Source organism: Oxyura jamaicensis, chromosome 1, assembly GCF_011077185.1.
Source record: "Oxyura jamaicensis isolate SHBP4307 breed ruddy duck chromosome 1, BPBGC_Ojam_1.0, whole genome shotgun sequence".
Classification (NCBI taxonomy): domain Eukaryota; kingdom Metazoa; phylum Chordata; class Aves; order Anseriformes; family Anatidae; genus Oxyura; species Oxyura jamaicensis.
This window is the reverse complement of record NC_048893.1, coordinates 128,652,004-128,668,646: the sequence shown is the minus strand read 5'-3', so window position 1 is coordinate 128,668,646 and position 16,643 is coordinate 128,652,004. Positions and strand designations below refer to the sequence as shown.

Sequence of the window (16,643 nt, the reverse complement as noted above, 5' to 3'; positions counted from 1 at the left end):
CACGCTGTACGGCACGGCCTGCAAGCGTGGCCAGGCTGCTTCATCCCCGCGCCCTGCTGCGGTGCCAGGAGGTCTCCTGGCCGTGCTGTATGCCGAGGGCTGGAAGTACCCCTTGGTCTTCCCTGTTCGGCAGTAGTGCAGCGTAAAAGCGGGCCATGTCACTAATTAATTTCTGTAAGGGCATGGTCTTATTTAGCTTTGTGTTCTCTGGAGGTTAAGGACGGTGCTCCTCCATGACAGGAGGCTGAGGGTTAGTTAGGTTTTTGGAGTTTGAGTAATTTCTTAGAAAATTACAATGTGTTGCAAAATGGAGTTGCTTTAAAGGTGCCTTTTTAAATGTATCATTCAATATACTGAAAATATCTGTAATATTAAAGCTGGTTAAAATATGACCTTTCTTCTTCTTTTGCACAGGATTTGAATGTTTGCTGATAAACCTTACCTAAAACTTTTAGTGAGTAAATGAGCTGCGCTCTTTTACTTGTGGTCTTGTGACAGCAGACTGACTGTTTGCTAGATGAGTATCTTTTCTGGCCCTGTGCTGTTTATATTTTAAATCCTCTTGACAAGCAGAGCAGCTATTGTGTTCCTTGTGTATATGTAAAATTAACAAGCTGCTTGTATTGCCTCCTCATCTAGATCATCATCCTGAAGACAAAGTGTTTTCAATTTGCAAAGCCAGAAGAATGAAAGGCTGAGGAGGTGCAATGCAATACCAGCGCTCAGGAGCAGCATTACCAATTAATAACACCAACAGGAGGAGGAGGCTTGTGTTCCTTATCATGAGACCATTTTTTAAGTTGCGCAAGTTTTAAAACTCAGCCTATTTTTCCTTGTGTGCATTTGACAGGCGATCTGTAAGAATCTTGAAAATGCACATTTGGATTTAGGGTGAAGTAAGCAACATTATTCAGCTTTGAACTTTTGGTTTCCGGTTTGCAGGAACCTTTTTTTTTTTTTTTTACTACATTTTTACAGCTTTCAGCCATTTTAGTGAGTAGATCATAACATTATTAAGTACATTAACTCACCTGTTTATTCACTGCTTTGTGCTCAGCTCTTGAGAAATTGATACTGAGATAAGCAGCCATAGTTCTGATGTCAGATGATGTTGCTGGCTCTGTGGCAGCAGACTGTCTAGTCCTGTATCTTTTAGATCACTGTGGAGAACTTTGCCTGTGTGATAGAGTTTATGCTACCCGTCTCCTTGAGATTTGCTTACAGTGAAGAAATGAAGGGGGTAAAACTTGTAGCCTTTAATACAATCAGCACTATAGTGGCTGTGTCATGTAGGACTGAGAGAGTAAACCTCTGAAGCAGAATGAACGGACTATTCGTAGACTTCCTTTTTTATTCCTAATTGAACTGCTGTGCAACATAGCTGTGTATTGGACCCCAGAAGTACTTCAGTCACTCTTGTTAATAAATAAACCAGCCAGCTAAGATGCCAGTTCTTTGTATTTTGTGCATTAGAGATAAATAGTACGTATGGTACTCCAAGTGCAGCAGTATTCCAGGAATAGTATATATGGATATTCCTCCAGATCACAGAGGAACTTTAAACTTCATGGAAGAACCACTGTACAAAAAAAGAGTTTGAAAATACAAATAGTAAAAATGTGAAGAATTCAGTGGATATCTACTAAAACAGTACTTAAGAAAGTTCATTCAAGTTTGAATGCAAATAATAACTACAGTAGATAACTAAAAAAGGAGGGAGGGAGAGGGATTTCTGTTTGTAATGAGGAAGCTATGAAAAGAAGATAAAAACAAATTTGTGGCTTGGGTAACCACATGGAAGAAGCAGGGAGATTTATTTGTAAACTTAAACTGGATGATGCCTAGACAAGAAAAGACCTATGGTTGATAACTGTCTTTTGTCTACTGTTGTTGTAGCTGTAAAATCCTGGATGTAGCCAACCAGTCTCTCCAGTTTCACGTAACTAGTTAAATGTTAGAGTAACAAGTTTCCTGCTTTTTCTGTACAGAAACAGGAGCCAGTGGGTTAGAAAAGGAAGGAAGTAAGAGGTATTGCCTACTAGAGACACTATGCTTGCTTCAAGTAATGTCCATGCACTTGACACAGTTTCATGAAGTGTTTCCTCTTGGTTACTTCTCACAGCTTGGAAAATAATGAATGTGAACACAGGAGGAGATTTCCTCAAATAAATAAATGGGAATTACAGGTCTTTCATAGCACAGTTATCTAACTTCCTGCTCTTCAGTCTTACTCATGCTCTGGAAACCCCCTAATATAAAAAGCCGCAGTTCTTCCCTCTGTTGAGCATCAACTGCAGGCCATGTTGGCACAATACCTTGGCTGCTCGTACCTGTTATGTGGTATGGATCCAGGCCAACTTAAATGGATGACTGCTAGCCCACCTCTGCCTTCCTGTATCCCTGAAAGAACAAACGTGTTTTTCTACACAATTCGGTGGAAGTGAAGCTTGTTGTTCAGCTTAGCGGGAAGCTGAGCGTTTAGGGATGTACTCCCAGAAGGCGAATCTGCACTTCTGGAGACAAAAGACAAGAACAAAAACCAAGGACGCGGCTGCGACTTTCCTCCAGATTCACACAGCTGCATGCCTTTCTGGTGTGTCTGTGTAATGCTTTTCTCTTGCCAAGGTGCCTTTGAAGGTACAGACGTTTGTTTCTGAAACATTAAAGGTATGTATACAGAAGGAACTAAGTCATCTGAATTCACACTTCCTGTAGTCCTTAGCTGTTCTTTAGACAGAGAAACTAACAAAAATATAGGGAGTAGGGCTGTCTTAATTTAAAAAAAAAAAAAAAAAAAAAGTTGTTTTTACTGATCCGTTTAAGAGGCTTGTAATATATTCTTAGTTTAACTTTGTTCTGTAGTAATAATACACTCTTCTAATATTAAACAAACAAAAGCTCCACGTCTACTCTTAAGCATACCATTTGTTTTACCTGTTAAAAGGAGAAATTGTAGTTCTTAACAAAAATAGCAAGGTTCACCTTCAGAAGCTGAGATAACAAATACTAAAAAAAAAACATCAGCTAATCTTCAGGTGCGTAGATAGGTCAAACAAAAAAAAAAATACAACTCTAAGGGTTTACAGACTGGTCATTGACTTTTGGAACCTAGAGTTTATAGTAGCAAAGTGCTTGAAATAGGTAATCCAGAAATCTCTCAGTCAAGTGAGGAGCTACTTACCGAAATATCCCAACACGAACATCTGAGCACAGAAACAGTCTGCATTCTCCTACACTTACTCAACCGTGAGAGTCAGGATTGCAGTAGCAACATGCATTTGCAAACCACAAGCTTAAAGTGAACACCTGTTTATGTTTTTCACTCCCCAGTTCTTTTTCCTTCTTTCTGAGTTGAGGAGTACTCTCCCTATAAACACCAAGCCAAAGCAGTTAGCAGAAGCGATGCCTGCTCATGTTTTCTGTTCTACCCAAATGTTAGGGTGCCCCTCCAGAAAGTCCGTGGTGCTTCCTTCCTCTGCCTGGGGGGCTGAAACCCACCCCCCTCTGGTCTGGGGGACTGCCCTAACCACAGGCTGTTTGGTTGGGAAGGTGCTGTGCTCCTTGCCCTCTCCCTGGGGCCATGCTGTCCTGCAGAAGGAATCCCTGCCTGATAGGTGAGAGTACAAAGGGCAGGGTATTTTCTTTATCCTTTTTTTGAGGTGTGTGACTATGATGCTTTTTGGAGGAGAGGTGGGTGGGCAGTCTGAAGTATGGATTTCAGTTCCCAGTATTCAAGTCAGTAACAAGTAATGCAAAGTGCATAAACACTGGTGGGAGCAGGGAGAGAAATCTGCAATTACTCCTCTCTGTGAGTATGCCATATCTGTCAGAGGTCTGGCTAAAAGAACATCTTTTCCAAAGCCCCTTCCTAATAAGCTGAGAATAAAGCACAGTAACGCATCATTAGCATTTAAGGGATGGATTTAGGATCCGTCACATAAAAAGCCAACATATTCAGCTGCGGCCTAAATACAGCATAAATACTGAGGGACAGATGCACTCAGAAATATACCACTCTCTCCAATGATTTTTTTTTCAGCATCTTAAAGTACGCCCAGTCATTATGCCAGCAACTATGAATGGGGTGGTCCCAGGAAGAGTTTAGCAGGGTTTAGTTGGCTAAAAATTCATTAATTTGGTCAAATTTTGAACTGTCTTAAGATATTTCTAATTAAAACAAGGCAACAAACTGCCTTGTTGGAAAGATTACAGAGAATAATCTACAGCTTGAAATAAGCCTGAGCTATAAAATTTGAGCTTCAGCTGGGTCGTGGTGGAAGAATGAAGGATATCACTCAGGTTTCTTGAAGTGGCATGGTTCAGCCCTGCAGGCAGTTGCGTACCTGTGAAGCCTAAGCCTGCACAGTAAGTGCTTCAAAATGAAGGCAGACCTGAGGAAAAGGCAGTAGGCATCTTCACAAGCAAAGTACTGTTAGAATTACATGCCTCTGAATGTAGTTTTTATTAAAAACAAAACAAAACCAGTTTTCATCCTCATGATTGAATTTGTGATATGAATAATATAATACTGATCATATTTTTTGATCCGTAACAGAATCTTTACCAGGTGCTGCACTTTCCTTCCAGTTACCCTATAAAAGGCTGGTCAGCCCCTCTTCCCAAAATGTAAAGGTGCAGAAACTTTTTTCATTTGGAAACCAGAAGGTTCAGTCAAATCGGTCGTTACCAGTTCAGCCAAATCTTCAACTTTCCCTTACCATCACAATTAAAATATTTTCCTACAGTTTAGGCCATAAGAATTACAGAATTTGAATTTAAATACAGTGAAAACAAACTTGTGTAATGGTCCTAACATAGCATGCAGTTTCAATATTTAAATATTATTCAGAGATTGGTTCTCTGCTGTTTTTAATGATTTTAGGTATCTTGATTGAATTCAAAATGTAGCTAAGTCCTGTAGTGCTTTGACCTAATGGTCTTTGCAGGTGAATAAGCTTTACCTTGAAATTTTATCCTCCGAGTCTGTGTTTACAGAAATCCTCCTTTGCCCTTAAATCTGAGCCTAGGTGTATGCATATGAGGCATAACACAAAAGTCAGTGATTTTGTCTTGGGAATCCTTTGCACTTTGTCCTTTGCAGAATTGGGTCTCTGCTCAGGATATGCTTTTGGGTGAAGATACCTTGCAGTGACAGGCTTGAGAATGAAAGGCAAGTTTTGAGCACAAGTACTGTCCACAGTGGCTCTCCAAAAGACTGTGTGGCTTTTTTGTAAAGATGGTTGTAAGAATTTGCCTATGGAGAAGTTTTAAAAAGGACCAAACAGTGGAAAAAATACTACTTTGCTGCCAGCTCTTGCATACTTCAGCCTAGGCTTTTAAGACCTGTCTTGTCTCAAAGGAAAACAGCTGTTCCACGGTGTTCATAAATAATACAGACAGTATCTCAGTTCCACAATATTCTCGGTTTCCTTAGCAGTGTTACAGGCTCATTTCAGGACATCAGCACAGGCAGTCTTTAATTGCCTGTCAGTAACAAAGATTCAAAGTTTCCCGTTCAATACGGTACTTAGAGCAGTCGACCTCCTCTTGGCAATGCTGACACCCTAAGCTGTTAAGCTGAGACATGATTTTTTTGTTAAGAGAGCTGCATACAGCTAGAATACACGCTTCTCAGAAGTGGTTTTGTTCACCAGCATAGGCAACACTGAGACATAAGCCACACTTAGGACACTCAACGATTGTGTATGAAGTGACCTCACCACTAATATGGGAAAGTAGAAGTCTCTTTATAAATTTTCTCCTGTAGCACAGGGATTGTTCTACAAACCTTCATCCCCAAAATTCCACTCATACTTGAGCAAGTGCTGTGCGGTGGAGTTGTGAGTGTTGGGCTACATGGTCAGGATGTGTTCTTTAGTTAAGTGTGTGCGCATATTTGACAGATACTTTTGCCAAACAGAAATGCAGATGTTTGTCAAGCTGAGTAGTTCTGACATAATTAAATACATACTCTCTTAATCAGGAAAAGCAGTTAATTGCGTGAGCATGTAAAGTTTTGGTATTTCTTTTAAACTTTTTTTAAGTCTTTGAAGTGATGTGCTTGCTCTTAAAGCTAATTATGTCAGCAACATGTGTTATATGATGAAGCTTTTGAGAAAAATAAAAAGAGCTACAAATGAAAGCCAATTTGGAAAGTGTCCACTTTGAGTAGTAAGCATATTCTAATTTCTGAATATAATAATTCTTCTGTGTTACATCAGGATTTATTGCTCAATCTGTGCAGCCTTTTGAAGCGCCTACTTGTATGTTTTCTGTAAATTTCCCTTGTTTTACTCCCTGGTGATTTTAATACATTAGTTTGCTAATTCACAGCACGGTGCTGTAATTTCTTAAGAAAAAAATAACCCTTGTCAAGTGAGTACGAATTACATGGCCTAGTGTAATTATCTTATTGGTTAATTATCTCTCATTTATCCTAGGAAGAATTAGACCTCTAAAGTAAAGAAAAGGTGGCAGGGTACTCACAGAGATGCCAAAATGCTTGCATATCTAATTCCTCTGGTAAATTTTTCATGAGGAGGGAATTTCTTCTTAGGTTCCACAGTGATACTGAGTAACGGAGTGGTGAGGAACAGTTGATAGGACAGCTGCACAAATTGAAGAACCTGAAATTGTGAGCAACTAGGTTTGGTTTTAAAAAAAAAATGAAATTTATTTATTTATTTTTGAAGATATACCTCTTAGAGCTGAAATATATGGCAGAGGAACACTAATGAGTAGGGGAAAAAGTGCAGGATACTACAAGGCGAATGATGCCTGGGGGTACAAATTGCTATAGATTACTCTCCGCAGAATTAAATTTTGCTTATTTCCATTTCATGACTCAGAATAAACTTAAGATGTTGGTGCTTAATTGTAGATATATGAATATTTCATACCCTGCTCAGAGAACTGTGTGCCTTAGGTAGGTAGATGGGTATTGTTTCATCTTCTCAATAAATTGAATAAAAACATCACTAAGATTGTTATTGTTATACTTTTGGCTTTTATTGCTGTGGCGTCATGAGAGGTCCACATGGGATATATTAGCAGTCTCTCTGTAAGAGCAGCCCTCTGGTGCCTGACTGCACCAGACAGCTCAGACACTGCAAATTAAGAAGGTAGGACAGCATGGGCAGAAAATGCCATGCAATCCTCTCTAAAATTTGCTTTCTGAACCTTGTTTCACCATTTTAGAAGCAATAGTGTGACAGTTCCTGCCCTAGAGAAATACATTTAATGCCATCCTCAGTGTTTGCTTGCTTGACCTTTTCAAAGCTTGAATTCTGGGTGAAAGTGGAGTGGGGGAAACTTTCTTCCTTTACTGAGCTGCAAATGGAATAAACATGAACAGAGGAGAAGCTAGGATACCTAGACCTTTTTTGCTTCTATAACAATATGTATTTTTGTTTTCTTAAGAGTCATCCCACTAGCTTCTGTCCTTTTATTGCCTTAGGAAAGGAGAATTGAGATTGTGTATTGAATGTGCAGCAAAAACATGGGTTTGGTAGAGTAGCAATGGGTACTTGCATCTATTCAGTTTGAAGTATTGCATACTTACAGTAAGTGAGATTGTATTGATTATACAGTGATGAATTAAGACAGTTTTAGGGTTTGTTGCCCCCTCTGGAGGGAGGAATAAATATATCTTAATGTTTGAGCTTTGCTTTAAATATGGACATTGTTGAGGAAGATGTTGGAAAATTAAGGCTCCAGTTACTTTTGGTGCTCTGTGAGTCTGAATATCATTTCTGAACAGCGAGCAAAAGTTGATGCAAGGAACAAAGTCTGTTGTCAGCAGGCTCATATTAGGAGGAGCCTGAGCTTTCTTCTGACACTTTGCAGAGGAATGGGTAGGGGAATCAAGATATAAGACATGTTTTGAAAGTTGTGTTGGTGCTTTTGTTTGTTTTTTAAGGAAGTTGAGTAATGCAAGAGGAGTTCTTGTTGAAGAAGCTGCTATTTCAGTTTTTATAAGAGCACGTCATTCTCTTCCTGTTAACGCTTATGCCTGCTGTGCATTGCTTAGAAGTGTAATGCTGTGTTCTGCTCGCTCCGCTGTGTAGCAGTGGGCTCCTAAATGAATACTTCAGTGACAGCTGTTAAAAATTACTTTTAATTTTGTGATGGAAATCTGTTTTTCAGGTGTTTAAGAGAATATTGGAAAAAAATTTGGGAAATGTTTTATACTTTCTCACTGCCTGAAAAATGAACAACAGTGTTATGACAGAAATGGAAGGTCACAAGTAGCAGGCGTGACTATCAGCCAAAGGTGGTACGAATTAATGAAGATAAGTATACTGTTAAAAATGGGTTGTGTGAGAGAAGGTATTTAAAATTCAAGCCTTATTTCTAAAATTCCTGTGGATTTTAGCAACCCCCTCACATTACCTTTTGAAACTAACAGGCAATAAAGCAGTTTTTAATGTTGCTTGGTCTTACTGTGTGTTACCTGTGCCTGAAAGTGTTGCTTTTTTCTGGAAAACAGGGCAGTCAGTAAACATAGGCTTAGATGCGACTTAAATAGTTGGTAGAAATTTACCATTTAGACTCACTGACTGAATGAGATAGGTGAGTCCTTCAGTAAATACTCAATTGCTATTGAGTAGATCTTTCAAAGTCTTCTACTGAGGCATTTCAGACTTCTCAACAAGCGGACTATAAGGCTGATGAAACTGGACTTTTCCTTTGTAATTAATGCACAGTCATACCTGCATGGCCACACAGAAGCTCCATGTTTTTTGCTTTGTTTTGTCACTAAGTCATACTCTTTCCCTAGTTATGCAGTGGTGTTGCACAGGCTGTTGGATTGCATTCAGTATGTTACTGTCAAGGGCACATTGGCAAGCTGTGATATTATTTTCCTGGGATGGACGGGAAGGCAGAAAGATAAGTCAACCTTGTGGAAGTATATGGTCGTTGCAAAGTAAAAAAGCCTTGAACCTTGTGATCGTAAAGATTACTTTGTCAGGTCGTATTTTTCCTGTTGGAAGTCTGTTCTTGTTATCAGTTTGAAAAGATAAAATGAGTTGCTTCTATGCATAACCTCTTTTTTTAACCGTTCTTATCATTCTTCATAGTAACCGAAAGTACAAAAATGTAGGCCTATAAAAAATACTTAATGTTAACTGCAGAGATTACATATATAAACAGCCTACGTATCATCATCGGTAAGTAAATTTGCACAAGTATAAGCTAACCCTTTCAAACTTCTCTGATAGAAGGTGTGTGAGGATAAGTAAATTCTGTGTAGAGAAAGAAGTCCTGTTTTGGCTTTTTGACTGTTTTTGACCGTTTATTTCACAGCCCCGGCATGTAGCTCCATTCTTACACAGAATATTTTGTCACTTTGGAAAAAAGATGGAAAGTTATTTTAAAACTGTGTAACATATCCATGAGTTCAGATGGGTTTCTGTGGGTCAGATGTCATTATATTCTGTAAAATAAAAAGCCAAGCTTTCAGCTAAAAATAAATGGGAGTTAGCGTTTCTCAAATAGTTCTTGAGAATAAGATGAGTGCAGCTTGTCTGGACTAATGCTGTACTAAGTAACACTGTAGGGGGTATCTAGGTGCTGATGAGGTGCTAGGAGAAAACCAAAAAACCTTGAGCTGTGCTTTGCAAGTGGTACAAACGCATTGTTGCGAGTGGTAGGTGCGAGGGAGAAAGGAGAGCGGGATTCTCCAGGCTCAGGCCCAGCTCTGGCAGCAGGCCGCTTCCCCCGCCCCTGTTTCCAGCATCCCCATCTTTTCCACCCTTGTCTCGTCCTTCTTACTCCAGCTCGGCTGGGTCCAGTTTCACCTTCCTGCCACCTGGGTGCCACCCGGCGGTTGTTTGTACTGTAGGGGCTCAGGGGCTGCCCTGCTTCATCCTGGGGGGGCTCTTGTATAGGAAGATCCCTGTAAAGCTTTGTATGGATGTAGTTGCTCTGCAGAGATGTTGTGTATGCAGGCCTGCTGCTGTGGGTCAAGTGGGGATGTAGAGGCCTGGGTATGCTTTCTGCATGCTACCAGGATACATCTCACTGAGTTGGAAAAAGCAAATTTTATTTAGAAACTGTAAAACTTGTCTAGTGTAGCTCAAGTACTAATAGCAGAAGAAGCAACCTTGACACTAGGCAGCCCCTCCTTCCTTCTTCTGATACATTATCTCTTTGCTTTCAAGGCATCATGGTGGGCTGGTGTTTCTTTGGTTGGTTGGTAGTTGTTTTTTTAAAAATTATTATTTATTTTTGTACAAATGTTGGACAATGATGAAATGTTTCCAACTTCTGCTGCTGAAACAATGGAATCAGTTTGCAACAAAAAGTTAACCTAAATGGTGAAGGATTTTTTTTTCAACCCTTCAAATCTATGTGGAGTCTCTCTTCCTGAATTCTTTCCTTTGTAAATTGTGCTCATTGGCTCCTTGAGGCAAAGATTCGTTAGACTTTTAACTTAAGTACTTAGTTTGTCCGTCTTAATTTGCAGGGTCCATGACGACCCTGTGATGCAACTGGATGAAGTCACAGTAATAGAGTCCTCACGGAAACAGGGACTGATGCGTTATAGCATTATGATCAGAATGGTCTTCTCACAGCCTAATGGAAATCAGTGATTTGAACGGGGTATTGGACTGAGGTATTAATCTGTTTAAGTATTAACTTTTAGAAAGGAAAGGTTTTTTGTTTGTTTGTTTGTTTGTTTGCCAGACTTTTTAAACGCTTCTAGTTGGAGCAACTCTGAAGTCAGTTGCTGAAACCTCAGAAGGTTTCAGCCTGGAGTCTGTTTTTACATCTGTAATAAGTCCCCCACAAAAATGGCCTGTCAGTGTGGAAGTGACAGCAGGCCCTTCGTCCACACAGCCAAGTGGACACAAGTATAAGGACTGAACAAGTACTTAAAGAACTGTACCAAGTGACAGCTTTTCAAAATATAATACCTGATTAAAAAAAAAAAAAAAAAAAGCTGAACAAATACAAGATTGCTGGGAAGATACCCAAATGTTTAAATACACCAAATAAAAAGCAATTAGAAAGGGCCATGGAGAGCCTTTGCCCAAAGGTTTAGAGGGAAAGAAGCTGCCTGTGGAGAAAGGCGCTATCCCAGACCAAACACCCCTAAAATCTAACAGTTTGCTGTGAAGTTCAGGGCTGTTGGCTGGTGAGAGGTGATGTTTTGGGGGGTAAGGAGGCCAGCTGCTGACTTGAAGGTTCGCCTGGATTCCTTGCTTTGCCATGGACACCCAGCAGTGTTTGGGGCGTTTTTCCAGGTAGTAAAATGCAGGCCTTACCACTCGGGCTGGATTTGCTGTGCTTTTATCGTTGGTTCCTCAGAGTTACACAAATGCCAGGTTTGGCTGTAAAGGTATTTCTCCTTTGTGTAACTCAGTGCAACACAAAATAGTTAATGCTTGCTATGTTTTACTTGTTCTGAAGATCTCATATGAAGTTTTTAAGTCTTGTCTTTTTTTTTAATCCATATTAGATGCTCATAAGACAAACAGTCACAGAATCATTTCTTGGCTTCACAAGGAATGAGTTATGATAAAATAGTTTATCATTGCCGATAGCAGAATGCTGATAAGTGGAGCTGTTTTTTCCTGTGTTTGTCTCTGGGCCTGGGTTTCCATCCCGTCTCCCACCCGGCCCAGAGAGCCGGGACAAGAGACTGACCCGATGTCATCGTGGTAAACAAAACGCGATATCGTGTGACACTGCGCTTCCCCAACCTGGCTCCTGCTTGTTTATACAGGTGCCTATAGAGGAATGTGAGTATTTAAAGTAAAGCATCAGGCCTGGTAAACACAGAAGTTAAAGGGTCACATGCTAGCAGTGGTGCACCCCCTCAACACTACTGCATTTTAAAGCTGCCAATGTAGGCTGTGATTTTCCCTTTCAGTTGTGTTACCAACAGTGGGAATCCAGACTCGTAAGTGTCCCTGGAATGTGTTTGTGTGGCTAGCTGTTACACTTTTCCCCCCAGCTCTTCGCCCATTTGAAAGCCTTTTCTCCTTTCCACGGAAAGAATTTCACATACTGCACTACATGTATGTTGTTTTTTCATTCGCACCATTTTTGTCCTAACCTTTATCTACATATGTTTCTTGTAACAGCGTCTTTTCCTCTTTTGGGGATATGATAAGCAAGAATAACTTTGGGAAGATAAAGCAGTTCCTATCAATACTGTTATGACAGCAGAAGTCTCTGGTTCCAATCCTCGCTGATGCACGGATCCCAAAATTTGCCTTTGCTCTTGGACACAGGGAGGTCATCAGGGACAAAGTGAGAGTTGGGGATTGTCTAAACAGATGCTTTTCATCAGCAAACATCCTCTTCCTCTCCTCTTGAAAACACTTTTTTGTAGCAATATCAGCATCCCTGCTAAGGATAGGAAGTCATGCTGTTTAATCTTGTTGATTTAGCATAATAAGAGGGGTGCGATTTGTTAATACATATTGAAAAGATGGTTTGAGATTTCTGGAACTTTTCCTTGCTCATCCAAGGTGGGCAGTGTAACTGTACAGGTTTTTTGAAGGCTTGGGTCTCTTATTTATGAGAAAATAAGGTGTTGATTTTCTTGGCTGTGTCTTTAGTTTCCTGGTATTGCTATGAAACCATTGAGATGTACACTTCAAGGACTTTGAGTTCCTGCAAGCATTCCAGATTGTGCAGAGGGTTTGCCTGGGGCTGTGTCCCGACCCATCTGCCTGCTGACCATGACTGAGGCAGATCTCTTCTTGTTGACTTTCTTGGAAGGCTTCATCTTAAAACCTCCCTTGGCATTTTCAAGGGTTTGTTTTGAGCTCTTTACGGCTAGTTTTTCTGGGAACCTGAAATTCAGAAAAAAAAAACACGTATGTTAGATGAACAATATGAGCTTAAATCTTAAAAGCTGTGTTTTTAAATCCTGCCATGCACAGCATAGTTAACCCCATAGGTGAATGAGAGCAATACATAAATGTTTGAGGTGTGAAATTTTCAAGTGTAGTTGCTAGTGCTAAAACGTTTATGTAGGTTGGGATTTACAGGTCTGATGAGGTGGAAAATAAATCAACAGCTGAATAAATAAAAGTAATAAATGGAAAAACCTAGTAAACAAAAAGAAGGAAGAGGAACTGGAATGGGACTGTGAAAGTTTAGGCAGAGCAGGCAAGTAGGTAGTGCAATATTTTCAAAGAGTCTTTTCCTCATGTTTTTTTTGGCTGTGTTGCATTAGATGTATGTAAAATCTACTGCTTTTTTTTAGTCATTAGTGGAACTGAAGAAACTGTATTTTTCCTGTCTAGCTAACATTCCCATTTCCACTAAAAGTGCATTGTCAAGTGCAATGACCGCATTCATGCAGTCATTCAGTGACCTGAGGTAAAGCTGGTAAGAAAGATTTATGTTTCAATTTGTTCAGCTCAGGGGGACTTCTACTCTGAATGGATGTGTAGTTTTATTCTCCCTAGCTGCAATTGATTTGGAGGCAGTGTATTACAGAAAGCCACTTCCAGTTTTCAGGAGGATTGCTTCAGCTTTGTGCTTAGGTTTTGATATGCTTTTGTGTGCGTGTGTGGTTTTGATGTTTCGTTTTGTTTTTATTTTTAATTTAATTTTATTATTTTTTTGATTAATGTTGTTTTGGACAGCCAGAGTCTGTTTGGAAAGTATGCACCGTGTGGAATGTGTAGTCTCCCTGCTGAAATGAAAACTCAGAGGGGGTAACTGAATACTCCCTGCAGTCAGTGCATTGCCAGCCTAAAGAAAAAACAAACATGCTTACAGAGAACAATGAACATTCCTTGAAACCCTAGGAGACAGATTTTTTTTTTTAAGACAAAAAAAAAAAGGACCCTGTCAAGGTCTTCAAGCCCAGACTTCTGAATTATTGACATCCAGGTGGCACACGGGCTTCTCACCCCTTGTCGTTAAGTTGGCACCTTGCTGAGCTGCAACTGGTTGGCATCTACATTTTGCAGTTTAAAATGTGTGCTCCTACAACACATTTTTCCTCTTTTTTTTAACATATTTTTCCTCTTTTTTCCCACCTCTGCTTGACCTTCTCTCTACATTTCTAGTGATGCAACTCTGCTTTTCATTAACGTTTTCCTTCTGCTTTTCTGACCTACTGGGCTTCAGACCTCCAAATGCAGTTTATTTAGAAGCAACCCAGAAATGCATCTGGACAGTTGAAGGACTTGAGATTGCCTCTTCAGAGGGCTGTGATTCATGAATCCCCAGTTGCTTGTTCTCTTGTTTAGCTCTGCCTGGCTTCAGGGTTCCTCAGATGGCAGCCGCTCAATTCTCAACAATCGTAAACTAAAATCTTCCCTTGCATTTAAGTGATTTCCACTGTGGCTCCCTGGCTTTCAACTTCACTGTAGATTTGAACTGAGAATTCAATATTCTGGTAAATTCTTGACATTCAGAAGATATGCAGGCAGGTCAGAGGCAGGTCACAGCTTGAGAGCTAGATGTATCAGGATGTAGAAACTCGCTCTGTCTTTAATTATCTGTGTTTTTATTAAGATAAGAAGTTCTGGAAATTAAGCTGCTTGATTAGTATTAATAATGAGTGTTTTAGAATGGCGTATAAGACTAAGCATTTTACATGGCATTCTTTTTGGCTTAGATTTAAAGGTCTGAAGATTTTTAAGACATCTATCCTGAAATTACATAAAGAGAGCTTTTATGTGCATGAAATGAGATTGCTGTGGTGTATGAGATCATCCTTATGTACTTTCATCAAGAGATATTGCTTATTTTATTAGGTTATTTAATTTAGACTTTCATTGCAGGAGGATCCTTAAAACCTGTACTGTGAGCACCACAGTTCATGAAGTTAGGTTTCCTCTGGATTTATCTCGTTGTTGATTGACTTCGGTGCCTTAGAAGATGGTTGTACTTTATGAAGCTATGTGCAGTTGGGGCAATTACAAGGAATTCTTCTTTGTAGGTTCACAGACATTTAATAAAGAGGGACTTGGAGATACCGTAGTCGACACAAAATGTAATGAAGACATAAATGAAAATCTTTGCTTTGAACACGAAGTGTCAAGTCAGTAAGAAGAGGTAGGGTATGGATTATGAGCAAACGAGGGATGAATAAAAACTCTAGATGCATAGATCATCTGAGAGGCTGGAGGCTGTGTTGACAGCAAGAGAAGGGAACAAGCTGAGAAAGCTGAGGGCCTGACTTGCAAAGTCTTCAACACCTACAGCTGCACTTGAAATCAGCTTAAGCTGCTGGTACTTGTTAGTCTGGCTGATCAAGCTTTTGGGATTTATTTTAAATTTTAAAAATGGGCAACTCGTAATGGGCTGGCTTCCTTCATCATTGTGGGAACTGCCCAAAACCAGCTCTTAAATTTATTGTGTACGTGTTTCACTGCATATGATCAATAGTTCTGTAAAAATTGAATGCGTATGAGAGAGGCCCATGGAAGCAAAATAATCTTTCAGTGAATATCCCTTAGTATGGCTACGTTTTTCGGCAGCATGACACATTATTATAATGCCTTAGATCTCAGATCAAAGCCTCTTCCTCTAGCCAGAGCTGTTAGTTAGCTGTGTGGACTGTAAATTCTCAGATATTTTCCAAAATAGTATATGCCTGATGAAAATCAGTTTATTTTCCAGACCAGGTTGTTATGCAATATTGTGTAGCTTCACAGAATGCCAGTTTTGTGGAGTTGACTGTGTGGTTAATGTTATTGACTATGTGGTTACTATTACTGGTTATCTTTTCTGGAGAACTAGATTTTAAGGTGCCTGCCCAAAGCTCTGTTTGCAAGTATGATAACCTGTACTATATTGAAGAGATCTCCAGACCACAGATTTTTTGACTCTCAGATTTCCATTAAGCTTCCTAGTTTTCTTAGATAGTTTCCCCCCTACCTTTTTTTTTTTCCCCCCTATTCTCATTGTCTCTATATCATATCCTTTATAGTGTTTGGAATTTTTTCAATTATTTTAACCACTTAATTACTGTAATAGTTATTGTATGAAGCCAATATTGAAAGCTCATTAACTTGTTTTAAAGTGTCATTATGCAACCTTAATAATTCTACCATTTGGTTTGCTTTTTCTTCAGATTGAAGATGGGAGCAAAGCGGCGTCTGTGGAAAAGTTACTGGCTGGGGATGAAATTGTTGGCATCAATGATGTGGGCCTCTCTGGTTTCCGACAAGAAGCAATCTGCCTGGTGAAAGGCTCACACAAGACGCTAAAGCTTGTAGTAAAAAGGTAAGCTTGTGACATTCAGCTGAAAGGCCAAATATGTTCCAATCTTTACACTACTAAACAACAAAATTTGCCAAGAGTTGGCAAGATAATAGCTTTCATTTAGTGCTATTGATGTTCATATTATGTAGTGTTACATCTTGAACAGAGGATTGTTACGGAAGATGTGGGCAGAGGTGGCATTGATCAGAGCAAAAACTGAGGCATTGTATTCTGTGAATAACGTTGTAGTGGTAGGAATCGGTATTCTGTTCCTTTCTGCCCTCTTGAAACACAGGGACTGAAGCAAACTGTCCAGCTTGCCCTGCTGCTTCTGTATTTGGTGAGCTGACATTGGTAATGCTTTCTAGTACACTCGCAGTGCACACCAGTTTGTCTCTGAGTAGTGGGTTACGTGTGAAACTTCTGGAAAAGTGTTTTCCTGTGAATACTTCCATGAA

General features: G+C 39.8%; 1 protein-coding gene across 3 annotated transcripts in view; it reads left to right on the top strand.

Moving 5' to 3' along the window:
* Nucleotides 1-16,643, top strand: part of SHROOM2 (shroom family member 2) — a 126,501-nt gene that overhangs the window by 34,684 nt on the left and 75,174 nt on the right. For 2 of the 3 annotated variants that reach the window (XM_035343035.1, XM_035342945.1), the window contains exon 2: nt 16,055-16,206. In XM_035343035.1, the coding sequence (XP_035198926.1) occupies nt 16,055-16,206 (152 nt within the window). Of the gene's footprint in view, nt 1-14,841; nt 14,914-16,054; nt 16,207-16,643 lie in introns of those variants that run through there. The other variant, XM_035343117.1, reaches the window with a different exon arrangement.